At 31.7% G+C, this 15,782-nt stretch overlaps 1 protein-coding gene across 4 annotated transcripts in view; it reads right to left on the bottom strand.

Moving 5' to 3' along the window:
- Positions 1 to 15,782, bottom strand: part of Usp15 (ubiquitin specific peptidase 15) — a 116,568-nt gene that overhangs the window by 12,829 nt on the left and 87,957 nt on the right. For 3 of the 4 annotated variants that reach the window (XM_076854804.1, XM_076854805.1, XM_076854806.1), the window contains 5 exons: positions 8,014 to 8,187; positions 5,088 to 5,246; positions 4,786 to 5,010; positions 244 to 327; positions 59 to 153 (listed from right to left, as the gene is read on the bottom strand). In XM_076854804.1, the coding sequence (XP_076710919.1) occupies positions 59 to 153; positions 244 to 327; positions 4,786 to 5,010; positions 5,088 to 5,246; positions 8,014 to 8,187 (737 nt within the window). Of the gene's footprint in view, positions 1 to 58; positions 154 to 243; positions 328 to 4,785; positions 5,011 to 5,087; positions 5,247 to 8,013; positions 8,188 to 14,731; positions 14,870 to 15,782 lie in introns of those variants that run through there. The other variant, XM_076854807.1, reaches the window with a different exon arrangement.

Here is a 15,782-nt window from a genome sequence, read left to right as displayed (position 1 = left end):
TTGTTATTTCTTTTGATTATTTTCAAGTAATACTCTGCACAATAAATTTCATACTTACACATAAATATCATCCCGTTCCATAATACTACTAAGGTTTTCATCCATAGGGAATATTCTGTGAAATCTATGATTGTATATATCAGTAACTATCATCTAAAAGGAAATAAATTTCTATTAAGCTGGTTTTTTAACACTGAGAAACTAAACACCAATTTAAATTCTTCAATCCCAGAAACATCTTACCTTATCTGCTGGTACTCCTGACAAAGTAGACAATGCTGTGCAAAGATCTAGTATATTTCCAATTTTGGGGACAACCACTTTGTACTAAAAAACAAACACAAAAAATTATAATGGACACTGGGAAAAAAAACACTGAGTAGATGAGACTGACCTCATGATTGCTTTCTTATATTTATTCGGTATTCAGCATTTGGCTTATATGTCTACCTCCAATCTTGCCATTACCCCAGGAGATAATGTCCATATAGATGATTCATCCCACCCCTTATTTTTCCTCAGTTTCTCAATTCAAAGATCTATCCTTGCACTCAAGTATAGTCAACTTCCTGGACCTTGTCACCACCTGCATCTGCTTTGCTTCTGATACCTTAAACTCTAGCAGATTATTGTCTAACTACCACTACCTGCTTCGCCTGGAAACATATTCTTACCTATTCTTATCTTTTATAGAGATTTCTAGTCCTTATGACACTCAGATTTTCTCCCTACTGTCTTCATGCACTTCCATCCCGACCCCATATTCTTCATCAATTCAATCATTCCATTATAAAACCTTTAACCTCTATTACTCAGTTCCACTCTTGCTGAACTTTCAGATAAGCTGCAGAAAACTCCCCAACTTCAGATGCCAGTGAACTTCAAATCCACAGTCTCAACTGATCTTTAACACTGCCCAGAAACAATTCTCTGAATCTTATTTGCTGTTTTTCTCATTTCTCTCAATTACTATTTAAAATATTCACCATTACTTAGGCCTCCTATTTCACTATATCTCCCTTCAGAAGAACATCTATTTTACTAAGAAAATGGAAGCTGCCAAGTGGTAAAAATCTGTAATTTCCATTTCCCTTAAAAAATTACTTGAGAACATACAGGTTTTTTTTTTTCTTTCCTGTCTCTTGCAATACAAGATAAGTGTTTTTCTTCCCATTAAGGGAGAACCCTAGTTTATATGCTCTGATTTCTATCCTCTGCTAAGACCTAAATCTAGCAACTAGACTTTCTTATTATCTTGACTTTTTTGCATAAGCACTGGAATACAATAAACATCTCAAAAAACAAAACAAAAATAAAAATAGTCCTTCATTGCTTTCCCTTGTTTCCCCTGCTTTATAAATGACTTTATTAACAATATCTACACTGACTATTATAACTTCCTTATCTCCCATTCACTTCTCAACCCATTATCTGGCTTTTGTCTTCACCCCTTTATTTAACCTATTGCCAGAATACCAAAACTACTACACAACTCACCCTTTATCAGATTCTATTTTATTGATCTCTCTGTAGAATGACTGCTGACCACGCCAATCTTTAAAATGTTTCTTTCCTTATATAACACTACTTCTTAATTCTTTTCTATTGCTGTGATAATATTGTCTTAGAAGCTCTTCCATATTCTTTTTCTTAATTAAAATTTTTTTGTAGTTGTAGATAGACAGAATGCCTTTATTTTTATATGGTGCTGAGGATTGAACCCAGTGCCTCATGCATGCTAGGCAAGCATTCTGCCACTAAGCTACAGTCCAGCCCCTCCATATTGTTCTTTAAAATTTTGTTCTTAGACTTCTCCTTGATTCTATATACACTCCTTAGACTAATGACAATATATCTCCATTTGCTTTGGCCAGTCCTGGATTAGACTCTTATCCTAGTATAATTATTAACAAAGGCCCTTTTTATTTTCAGGAGAGTTCTAGTTTAGATGATAAATCAGAGTCACTCTAGTCTTAAGTGATCTCATCCTTTTAAACCACCGACTACCATTCTCAAAGATCTCACTACTCAATTTAAATCTTAATCACAGTCTTTCTCCTCCAGTGTGAATACATAAACTTAATGCCTATCAGATTATCACCATCTAAATATTCCTTCTGCATCTTGAAGTCAATGTATCCAACACTAATAGGTTATGTTATTATGTTTAATACTAAAAAGGTTTCTTCTTAGACTTATTCTTCCTATACATCCCATTAAAACAAAGAGCACCATTAAGCCCTCAATTCTCTAGTCCAGGAAACGTGAAATCATCTTTGAATACATCTACACATTTTCACTTCCTACATTCAAACTAGTTTTACAATCAAACTGCCATACTGACACATCTTGAAGCCCTTGTCAACTGAACACTGAGAAAGCCTCTTATCTGTGGTCTTCATAGTTCTGATCTAAGTCTTTCCTATCTAATCTATGTGCTAGCCAGATTCTTATTTCTCAAACACAAATATAGCCATATAATCTCTACGCTTTTAAAGGTTTTTAATAACCTTTAAAAGCTTTCCTAGCTTTAGGAAGAAGTCCAAATTTCCTATCATGGTATCAAACATCTTTGTGATAGGTCTTTGTGATACTCACTGGTAAAGTTCCTGCTTACCATATTTTTAGCTACTTATAAATTTTAGAAGTAGGGCCATGACTTCTTTTGTCTTCAGGCCTTGTAAATGCCGATTTCTTGGCCTATAATATCTTCATTTCCAGCTGCTACCTACTTAAAATCTAATCATTCTTCATGTTTCATCATAGGTATATCAGTTTGTGCAGGTTATTCTTTCTGTGAGCTCCTGTGGTACTGTCATACTACTTCTCACATTCTATGACAAACTTCTTAAGAACTAGAATTAGAAACACTTTCATATTTCCAACCCCTTACAGAATATGAGAGCAACATATAATACATCCTCAATATGATTACTAATATAACCTGAATCAACTTCAGTAACAGGATGTTAGCTAATTTCACTTCCTTACCAGCTGATTAAACCATAGTGTTAATGAGGATATCGCTCTGTACGTAAGCTGTGTTTAAGAGGAAAAAAATGACAACAACAACAAAACAACAACAAAAATACCACCTCCATCCCTCTAAAAAAGAACATAAACAACACCCAAATCCAATTCCTGTGTTGATCGTGGACCTAACTCCCACAATTAATGTTCTTGGTCACCAAGTGAGTAAAGAAGTAACTCAATGAAATTCACAATGCTGGAAAAATGACATAAAGCCAAATTACAGAAGAACATTCACCATATACCTTAAGGGCTAATGTGTAGCTTTAATGTAACCTGTCACTATATAATACAGATTATTAATAGTTCATGAAGGAAACATAAAGAAGCAGGAAAAAAAAGGTGAAATTTATATATGAGATTGCATTATTTGTTACAACTAGACTTCAGTTACCTTGAATGAAAGAACTATTTTTCAGAATGTTGTAAATATCCTTTTCTTGTTAAGAGTAAACTCACTTTCCTGCCTGAGTGGTAAAATCATAATTTTGTTTAGAGGATAACTTTCATATAGATTTTGTGACTATTAGGCACCAAACAAAGTTGAGCTATCTGGCTGGAACTCTAAGGATTTAGAGACAACAATATTCTGAAGTAGGACCATATCTGCCTTGTTTAGTGAACAAAAACTTTATACTGTTTGTGCCTAATATAGCATTGTGAATACTTTTTTTGGTGGGGAGGGGTTCTGAGGGGTACTTTAACACTGAGCTACATTATCAGCCTTTAAAATTTTTTTCTAAGTTGTTCAGGGCCTTGCTAAACTGCTAAAAAGCTGGCCTTGAACTTGAGTCCTCCTATCTCAGCCTCCTAGAGTTGCTGGAATTACAGGTGTGTATCACCATGCCTGGCTTGTATACTGTTGCATTAACATACACAAATTAAGCATTGAAAACAAGATTTATAAGTCTCCTATCTTCAAATAACTTATGGTCTAGGGAAGAAAAACAAGAGCAAATAAAGGTCAAAATAAAATTTGCTAAGTGCTGTTAACAGAATTTAGGGGAGATAGGAAGAGAAAGGAGATACTTTCGATGGGAGGAGTCAAGTCTCAGAAAAGCACTGATAAAGAAGGGAGAAAATATAGGATTTTATTCACAAAATAGAAAATAGTCCAATTATAACACTACATTATGCAATCAAGCAAACATGAACATTAATGCCTACTACCAGTGATTTTGCATAGGATAAACAATATGTGATAAAACGAAGTATAAAGATTAGAACATTACTGAATCAAATATTTTAATCTAACTAAATTTCCATTTTCATTTTTGTAAGCTAATATTCTTTAACACTGTAAAACAATGTCGGTTTTCTTTGATGAGAAAAAGTCTTTGAGAATACTTTTTACATGACATCCTTCATCCTTTCAAGATTCTAAAAATTATACTAATTTCCAAAGTGTTAAGCTTATATTACACTTACAATACACAAACATTATTACTAAACTGTGCTTTAGGATTCAACACTGATTTTTAATTTACATATAGTACTAGAGAGTAAATCCAGGGCCTTGCACATGTTAGTCAAGTGCTTTACCACTGAGCTACATCCCCAGTCCTTTTCAAAACTTTATTTTGAGACAGGGTCTTCCAAGTTGCCCAGGCTGACCTTGAACTTATAATCTTCTTGCCTCAGCTTCCTAAATTGCACACACCACCAGGCCCAGCTTCAAAACTAATTTTATATAGTACTCAACACTATAATATTTGATAAAAAGTAACAAATGTAAAGAAAATAATCACTACTTACCTGCATAGGTTTGGTAAGTGGATCCATTCTAACTAAATAAACTTCCAAAGTACGTTCTTTTTTCATGGGCAATGGAAGTGTCAAGTAACAAAAAGGATCAAATGTTACTGAAATCTTAGCACATTCAGGACAAACCAAAGTTGATTTGAAAAGGCCATGAAATATATCTACTATGATAGAATCGTTTCTTTTTAAATGGTTTTCCCAGGCTTCTTCAGCAACCACCTATAAAGAAAATAAGATCAAATTATAGAGGTATTATAGAATTGCAACAATGCAGACAATAATATCATGAAACTTACTTTATCAGGCCTTCCATCAGCATCTTTTAATTGTATATACGGTTTTTTCCTAATTCTATTCAAATCTTCATGTAGTCCATCTAATAGGAAAGCTAATAGTTCTTGACAGTCTTGCTGTTGATATCCAGAGAACTGGGGTGCAAAACGTCCTACCTGTGTCTGTGAGAAAAGCAAAACCATGAACTCAGCAAGAGTCAGGATTCCTTTAAAATTCTACAGTTGATTCTTATTATTCATGGACTCCATATCTATGAGTTGCCTACTTGCTAAAATTTATTTGTAACCCTCAAATAAAATTTAAACACTTTAGCAGTCATTGTGGATATCCTCAGAGAGATGAAAAATTTGAGCCATCTAACATGCACATTTCTCAGCTGAGGAACAAAGTGATCCTCTCCCCTTTTTGTTTTAGCTCTCATATTATATAAACAAATGTCTTTCTGTAGTTGATTTAGTGCTATTTTTTTTTTTTTTCACACTTCTGTGCTGTCTTCTGGTTATTTCAGTGTTTAAAGAGCCGCCCATACATAGTGCTGAAGTGTTGGCTAGAAGGAGGCTGTGATGTACCTTTTGGAGAAAACATAGGTAGATAAGCTTCCTTCAGACATAAGTTACAGTGCTGTTGGCTATGAATTCAATGTTAATGAATCAACAATACATATTAAACAAGTTTTTTTTTCCCTTTTTTTCTTTTTAGTACCAGTGATTGAATCCAGTGGCGCTCAACCACTGTGAACATCCCTAGTCCTTTTTATATTTTATTTAGAGATAGGGTCTTGCTGAATTGCTTAGGGCCTAAATTGCTGAGGCTGGCTTTGAATTCACAATCCTCCTGCCTCAGCCTTATGAGCCATAGGAATTACAGGTATGCACTACCACACATGGTAAATAAGGGTCTTTAAACTAAAATACACATAAAACAAAATGACACACTGGTTGGTTGGTGAAAATGTGAAAATGTTACGACTAGAAGGTTTGATAGAATCAAAACCTATATTTTAGTATGGTTATTCAGTGTTTGCAATAAATTTAAGGAATATAACTATTGTGAATAATGAAAATGTATATATACAAAATAGGAACATATATTTTGTTCTGCATTCCAGTTTACATTCAATGAAGCTTGCTTATTTATTTTTTTTAGATTTTAACCTTTATCTTATTCACTTTTTTTTTTTTTTTTTAAATGTGGTGCTGAGGATTGAACCCAGTGCCTCACCCATGCTAGGCAAGCACTCTACTCCTGAGCTACAATCCCAGCCCTCAATGAAGCTTATTTAGGCCAAAACAGAACAGAACATGGACTCCTTAAAAAAATGTATAGATGAAAAACAAACAAAACCCCCAAACAAAAAATGTGTATTGATCATTATGGGTCCTATATTTCTTTATTACTAATTGCCATTTCACTATTTGTCAAAGGAGTTTTCAGCACTCTTAATTTTTAGCTCTTGGTTTTCCTATTGCCTCTTCCTGTAAATGTTTGTCAGGCAGACAATAAAAGACAAGTTTTTATTCTGGGTATTATTATCATACAGATAATCATACATCTAAAAGAATTTTGAAAATAACTACTCTCTAAAATAGAGAAATGTTGACATGAGAAAAGAACAAGGAGAACATATAATGAAATATTGTACAAAAAACTGGGAAACACTGAAGACTTAAAAAATTTAGTAACATACTGCTTTGGGTCCACTGGGGAAAAAAACTACAAATTTTTTAGTTTCTGTGTGTAAAAAGAGGAAGAATCTCATAAAGATGACAATAATATTTATGTTCAATTTTCCTAGTTTTGTAATACTATTTTTTGATTGGACTACAAAGAAATATAATAATATAAATCACAATATGAGGGGCTGGCGTTGTGGCTCAGTGGTAAAGCCCTCGCCTAGCAGCACGAGGCTTTGAGTTTGATCCTCAGCACCACATAAAAATAAAATAAAGATACTGTGTCCACCTAAAACTAAAAAAAATTAAAAAAAAAACCATAATATGAAAGAAGTCAAATATCAAGAGCCTGCATTTTTACATAAAATTTAAAGAGGAAAAAAAATCTAACAAAACAAAACTAATTGAAATGAGGGTTGAGTTGAGATGGTTTGTCTAGACTAGTCTGTCCAAATGTAGGGGTACATGATTTGTTAGTTGCATCTTACCTTTTAGGAAGTAGTATACGGTTACTTAGTACATGTCCTACATGAATACCATTTTAAGTTGATTTGTAAAAATTATGGCTTATTATAATTGCTTATTCTTCAAAAGTACATACTTTCTCATCCTACTTCTATTACAATTAATTAGGAAAACTTTTTAACACATAAAGCCAAATTTTAACTTAATTCTTGTTTGAATGAAAAATCATTTGTAATTTTATTGATTCTAAAAAGCAATCTATTCACAAATTTGAATAAACTTTGACTTTAAAGCACATTCATATTTAGTGACTGTTTTGCAGACTAGTTTTAATTTTTCAAACTTGCAATGACTATTGAAATACTCTTTGAGTTCTTAGACTTTAATGAAATGTTCAAATTTATTTTTTAAGGTTGTATAATATGAAATAGTCATGTAGATTTTTCAGAGATGTATTCTAAAATAGCTATGCAAATAAATGCTCACTGCTATTTCTCTGTAGTAATTCTATCATACTAGTGTTTTTCTCAGTCTTTTTAAATTATTCCCCCCTCCTAAATCCTTTTTAGACTTTCTGAAAACTAATCACCCACTCTGTCATCTGTCTGAAATTTTATACCACAGATGATCTATCCATCCATCCATCCATCCATCCATCCATACTGTACTCCTTTGAAGGGCTATAAATCATTGTGATAGCTACTATTTTTCATCCTTCTCTTCTAGGAACTAGTTTTTGTCCTCTTGGGGATGATATCACTCTTGTTGAGAATGTATTTATCATACTAACCTTAAATGCTCTTGGGGTGACGTAGCTAAACTTTCCAGACCACATTTGCTTGATCAGTTCAGCATATGATTTGGCTATTTCGCCTCTCATTCCTAAGGGATTGTCAAAATTCAGTTCTTCTTGATACTTATCATTGAGGAAATACTCAGTAAGTGGAGGTGTGTTGCTCAAACACTGCAAAGAATAAAATACATTTTCAAGTAAAAGTAACCATACACACAATTTTTTTAAAACATGCTAAAATTAAAGGGAAACAAATTGTTTGCCATAGCAATCAGAAAAAAAATAAGATGGTCTCTGGCACTAAGAAGTTACTGTTCAAATAAACACTGAAATGATGCACTCAACTATTCATTTCCCAAATTTCAAATCAATTATTTATAATAAATGAAATGTTAATATTTGTTGCTGTGAAATCTGCATTAATTTTAAACACAGCAAACTATCTGTTAATGGGAGAGAAGCTCAGAGTTTTCTTTCCTTCTTTTACTTGATTGGTAGAAATTATGGATTGTCTACTCATTCCAGGAACCTATAAATTAGCCTGAGTAGGTAAAAACTAAGATAGAGTGCAAGTAAGAAATTAACTTAAAAAAAGAGGTTTAGCTGGCTCTCTGTATCTGTAGATTCAACGAACACAGATAGAAAAATACTTGGGGAAAAAATTGTGTCTACAATGAATATAGAGACTATTTTCTTTTCAGTATTCCCTAAACATTACAACATAGCAGAAATTTACACAGCATTTATATCAGGAATTTATGTAATCTAGAGATAATTTAAGACATATGAAAGGATGTGCATGGGTTATACGCAAATAATACATCATTTTATATCAAGGACTTGAGCATTCATGGATTTTGGTACCAATTACCATTGATACTGAGGGATGACTAAATTTACTGCTTCCACTATTAGTTAAAGAGCAGCTTTTAAGCCTTCCATCGGGCCAGCTACCTTTATAAGGAATAGTATAAACTAGCTGAAACTGAGAAAATAAATTTCAGTTATGTAGACTCTGGGTAAGTGTATTCTCAATTTTTTCAGTTCTTGTTTTAATACAATCCAGTTTTCTTCTATGGCAAAATAAAAACTATGAGTAATTTAATTCTTCAACTCTCTTCCATTCTAAATAAAACAATATATTCTTTAAAAATAGATGATAAAAGTACAGTTTCCATAATATTTTATTTCAAGATGGAATAATTTTAAGCTAATGATACCATATAATTTGATTTTAATACAAATATTACTACTTAATTAATGAGATTCCTAAAAAATGCAGTGTCTGCTATAGACATATAGCCATATAGGTAATTAGTTTTTTCCTTTTCCCCCTGCTGCCGGGAAAATATTTGTCTTGGAGTCAAATGACAAATTGCTACATAAGGAGCTAGTTGTTTGCATGTAAAATAGTAAAGGCCCAGTTTGATAACAGCCTGGATTTACATTAATGGAAATTCAGTGTAAAACATTTAGTGTAAAACATTTTATTTTCAAAGTTTTTCAAAGAGTGCTTGCTATTAAATATACTTAGGGTGAAAGATTCAGTCTGCTGGGTTTTTTGAAAACTCAGATGTTGTGAATTATAACTATCAAGTCTTTTTTGAGCTAAAACTGTAAAATAAACTTATTCAACTTATACTCAGGCCTTTCAAGTAAATTATGGAGCTTAATTTTGTGGTTTCAATTATAAATCAATTTATGTTTAATCAAGTAATCATAGTATCTATTTAGGAACTTTCTATATAATAAAAATAATATTGTCTAAATTAGTAGTCTAGCCCCTATTCTCAAGGCAAAAGGGAGAACTACTTATAGTGCCATGAAATTTGTATTATCAGATTTTTACACAGTTAAAAATATCTAGTATGGGCTATACAGTTTTCAAGATCATTTACATATCACTTTCAGTGTAAAAATTTTTATTTATATTAGCAAGAGGAAGACAGAAGTAGGCTACAGTGTAGGAGGCAACTAAGGGAAAGGATATTATCCTTTCTAATTTCTTTTTATCACAACACCTCTCCTTATCTCATACTCCTCTAGAGTCTCATTTTCTCTTCTTTTTTTTTATTATATATCCTTTTAATTATAAACCCAAATTCAGTATAAAACTTTTAGTGTAAGACATTTTGGGGAGGGAGGTCCAGGCAATCTAGAATACAATACAGCTATAAAGAGCATAAACGCCATCTTATATCACCGAATTAGCACAGATAGGATCAATGTTAAAAGACAATTAAGTGAAGGGAGATTGAACAGCAATTTCCAACAATTATCAATTAGTTTTCAAGTCAGCTCAGAGTTCTGATAAGAATATAACATATTCCACTATTATCTATTAATGCAATCATACAACAACATAATTTACGGTTTTACCAAATATCTCAAAGAACAAAGTTGTTTAAATATAAATAATTCCTGAGTTATTTTTACTTATTTATTCACATATATCCTTATCTTGCAAAGATAAAGTTATTTTAGCTTTCATATATCATCAAGGGTGATTTTTAAAATAACTTTATTTTTTTATGTGGTGCTGAGGATCGAACCCAGCACCTCACGTGTGCAAGGCAAGTGCTCTACCACTGAGCTACAACCTCAGCCCAAGGATGATCTTTTACCAAGTTACTTCCTTGCTACAAATTGTTTAATGGCTTTCCTTGCTTTCAGATTAGAATACCAAATCCTTAAATGGGTCTGTTGCCCACCTATGTCCCCTCAATCTTTCGCCAATATCTTTTCTGTTCCACTTTATTGAGCCTTATTTTAGTTTACTTGTGGTTCCTTGACCTCTAAGCATCCTAAGTTTGCAACTTTAGCTATCTGAAAATGTACCTTTTTTTGCCTTACTTAATGTTTACCAATCCATCAAGATTCTGATATTGTGTCTGGGAAGCCTTCGTAATACTTGTTTCTTCCTTTATGTTTCCGCACTGATTTTATAATAAACTACAGCTTTAATTTTTAGTTTGTCTGTCTTGTCAAATGGTCTGACAAGGAAAGACAAACAAAATGGTCTGACAAATGGTCGGCCTCCAGGAAAGCAGGTACCACAATAACTTTTATATTTACACCTCTAGCACTGAGCACTACTTCACTTGGCCCTTAGAATGTGTATAGTAAATATGTGCTTAATAAAAATGTTTTTGCCTATGTTTACTAATGCAGATTTACTCTTTTCTTTCTCAGATTTACTCTTTTCTTTCAATGTTAGGTTCAGTTGCTCAATAATTTATTTTCAAATAAAATATTAATAGATGCAGCAAAAATATATTTACTTGTAATGAGTAATCTCAAACGTATCTCCAAGTACTTGAATATGAAACCAAAAGAAGGGCAATACATGTTAAAAACGTTCACTCTTTATTTGATCTTTAATTAATCTATGATCTGTTTTGCAATGAACTTCTGTATTTGGACTTTTTAGACTAGCATTTATTTTCAGAGTGACACATGTTGGTTTGAAACTGCTTATAATCCACTGTTAACAAACTAATTAACAAAACACAAATTATTTTTTATTTTTTAGTTGTAGGTGGACACAATACTGTATTTTATTTTTATGTGGTGCTAAGTATCGAACCCAGTGCCTCACGTGTGCTAGGCGAGAGTGCTCTACCATGGAGCCACAACCCCAGCCCAAAAATAATTTTAATGAGAAGTAATTATACAAATTACCTGTGAAGATACCATAACTAGTATCTACGTTTTAGCTATTTAGTCCTAAATGGGCCAAAACAAGTCTCTTATTTCTGGAATTTAATGTTTTAAGAAACTCTCAAGCTACAATTCTCTAACAACTTGCAAAAACACACATAAAAATGGAAATTCAATAGTCAGTATAAATATATATATATATTTATATATACACATATATACATATACACTAACACATAATTATTTATTTAAAAACTAAGGTGATGTCAGGCTTTCCTCCCTCATTTTGAAAATACCACTAAATGAGGAATAAATTCTTGAAATAGCATAAGATGAAGTTAAAATATTAAAAGTTTCATTATAATTTTTGGTACAAATTTCAAGACATAATTGGAAAAAAGATCAAACAACTAAAATATTTACATGCCCCGGTGATGTTCTACTAGTATTCAGTACCACCATTCTGGAAGAAGAAAGTTTCTTAAAATATTTTTATAATATAATTTGATTTGTAATACTTCATGTAACTCATTATTCAATCCTTTTTATGTAAGCTATCTTGGAAAGATGAAAATCTTTGACTACTGCAAGAAAACTGTACAATTGGACTGGTTGCCATAAAACAGTGCTTTACAGAATAGTAATTTCTATACAGTTCAATAATAAAAACCATAATCAGAGTTAAGCTTTTCTACTATACAAGTATCATTTTCTATTAGATGAGACTGTCCTAAAACAATTTCCTTTCTTAAAGACACATATTTTAAAAGTCCTTTGTATGTAGGACATTTTCCTTTTAGTTTGTAAGATACTTTAAATGATATGACATAAAAGTCATCTAACATGTGTTGTGTCTATGTGAATCTCTCTCTTATTCTCAATGCTTCTTGGACTGTAAAATAACAAAACTCACCCTTTCTTAACAACACAATTGTTCTTAGCAAAAACTGAGAATATGTATAAATATGTCATAAAAAATAAATATATAAACAGTATGATTTAGTTTGTGGATACACTGTAAGTATGCTATGTTTGTAAATACTTCCGAGTTTTAAACATGTCTACTAGTCTCATGTTATTTGGAGCTATGTCTCTTGTTAATTTACTGAAGTCAACTCTCTCTGACAAAGATGAATGTCAAAATCTCAGTGCTTTGGGAGAACTAAATCTTGTACTTCAACTCTAATAAAATGAGTTTTACCTATCAAGCAAGGTGACTGATCATAAAATGCTTTTATGTTTAAGCCATATTTTGTTTCTATCATTATTTGTGCCTAGAGTTGGTCTTAAAATTTCAACTCATTTTGTCAAACAGCATGTTACAATTAAAGCATTAACCAGACAGAATAAAAAGATTCTGTACCTACATTCCAACTCAATGCAAAAGTTAAAAAGTAAAAAATTTCTATTAATGAATAGGTACTATTAACCAGGTAAAGTATTTTTAATGCAAGTTTATTGTGTACAAAACTGGCAAGAGCACTTGCAAATTTAGGGATTAAAAAACGAAATTTCATATTTAGTAGATGGTAGGCTTTTGGAATTTACTAATTTAGCATTTGTGATAGAATGACTAGAGGTAAGGTTCAGGAAATAAGCTACTATGAATGAAAGGCCGTTGATCTACGAAGAATGGTAAGAATGGTTGGTGTATGCGCAAGCTAATCATTTAGTGAGAAGCGACTGCTACGTATCTGTTCTTTGAAGGGGCTATGGGGTTCTTCTCTACATGCATTTTATATTGTATATGTACTTCACATTATAAATTTCAAGTTTAAGATTATCCTTGTATTTGAATTATGAATCTTAAGATATATGCTTTAGCTTAATGTATTAAGACTGCACCTTCACATGTATTCATTCCTCTCCTAAGAAATTTCTTCCCCTGTAAGAAATTCACACTTAAAATTCTTTAAATTTACTTTAGCATCTTCTCAAAGTTACAAGTTCCTCAGCACCTCAAAAAACAAAAAACCAGCAACCAAACAAAAACTAATATTCCATCATCAGGGCTAAAACTATACCACCTTCAACTTACTAATACGGCAGAGTCCATGTCTTATAATTTACACCTCAGAATTTAGCACAGTACCTGACATATAGCTCAATTAAAGTGTGTTAAGTAAATGAAAACTTGTACAGTAGAGAGTCTAAGAAACATACCTCAAGTAAGAAAGCAATGGGAAAAGAACAGACTAAAAAGGACATCTAAATTGACCCATTATAACTCTACACCAAAATTCTACAAGTTCAAAAATAACTATAGTCCAAATAATACCTGAGAGATTTCCCTAAAGAAAATAACTACTGTATATATCCCATATATGTGTATGTGTGTGTGTATGTGTATATATATATATATAAAACTATAAGATAACTCTCTATAAGTAAAAGACAAGTGAAAAAAAAAATTTTTGAAATGCAGTTTTTTTTTTCTTTTCCCTAAAATCTTCACCCTGGAACTAGACATGAAAATTCTAAAGAGAATTCTCTTAAATAATCAGATGTCTCATCAAAAGACATTCTGCTGTTATGGTTCAAATGTATACACACCTTCATCCACTGCAACCCTGAAGAACTATGTTAAAAAATAATAAACATTCAAATTGTTCATAAAGTATTAATTCTTCATAAAAACTATCTAGTTACAAACTTCCTTCCTTAAGCCAACATCCTAAAACTTCAATATATATGGGAAATATAATTTTCTTTCATTGTTTAATTGCTTTGAAGATGCAAAGCATCTTACATATTTTCTTCACATATACATGCACAAATCTTACTGTTCTTACTTTTTGAAAGTAAAAGACTTAGTCTTTTACTATATATGTTCTGATCACTAAGATTGATATTTCTAAAAAAATATAAGAGTCTCAAATTTGTATTTCACTATAAACTTCAATGTAGGTTTTGTTGTTGTTGTTTTAAACTGATGGAGACAAAGTCCTACTATATAACCAAATCTCAAGTCTGTAATCAACATATTTTAGGAAATGAATAATTAATAGCCATCCCATAACTTGTAACGAACTGGAATTTCCCCAGTACCTGGAAAATAGCCAAAGTAATCCCCTTCAAAAAGAGAAAGTTGTCTTTTGTAATGCTGAATATGAACCACTCCCTTTCTGTTCAGGTGCTCCAGAAGCCCAATTCTCAAGTGATCATGTATGCTCACTATTTAGTAAACCGGTAACTAGAACAGGAAAGAAAACAAACTTAATTTTTGATTACCTAAAGTTTTTGAGTTGTGCAACTCATTCTGTAACTGATAAAAATGTAATGACACTCACAACCCTTTAAAAAATAGCTACACCTTCAAACTGACCAAACGTAAAAATAAAAACCCAATCTAAAATAAGGGATTCATTCTTATTTTTTATGACTTAAAAAAGAAAACCTAAAGTAATTCACAGTAAATGTCATTTTAGAATACCCTCAGATATGTTTTTCCACCCTGAATTTTAAGGTTAGATGGATAAAGAATTTTTAAATTTGCCTGTTGTTTTCCAATTTGTCATGAGAACAGTATCAGTATTCTGAAAAGGTACTGCCATAATTTAAAAGCATTCTATTAATATTGGGATACTGGCATTAGTTTTGTAAAATTCAAAAAACCAATCAAACCAAAACAAACCAAACCAAAACAGTGGATGATACTAGAAAGTCTGATGTAAGATTTCACAATGGAACTGAAATATAGGCCTGTGCCATCATCAAATAGATTAAAAAATAAGCTTTCTGGTAATTTAATGATCTTATTTTTTGTTAAATTTTTTTCTAGAAAAGTCAAATCTCATGAGATTTGAGATTAATTCTGAAGATCTTCAAATATTTTGTGAGAGTAAACAAAATTATAGCTCTATCTTCATTTACATTTCTATTCTTTGAGCTTTTTAAAAAGATGGATATAATTTTCCTCTTATCTATTTTTAAAAACTTTTGCTGTGTTTTCTTCTCTATACAACTAACTGGTAAAATCAAGAACTACATACTCTAGATGCTGTTCTATCATTTTTATTTAATTACTCATTCCCTAGGTTTAACAAACATGAATAAAATTAAACAAAAGTCCCTCTGTTTCCCCTTCCTTCAAATTCTATGATATA

This window comes from Callospermophilus lateralis, chromosome 4 (assembly GCF_048772815.1).
Source record: "Callospermophilus lateralis isolate mCalLat2 chromosome 4, mCalLat2.hap1, whole genome shotgun sequence".
Classification (NCBI taxonomy): domain Eukaryota; kingdom Metazoa; phylum Chordata; class Mammalia; order Rodentia; family Sciuridae; genus Callospermophilus; species Callospermophilus lateralis.
Note: the sequence above shows the minus strand (reverse complement) of the source record. Positions and strands in the feature narration are given on the sequence as shown.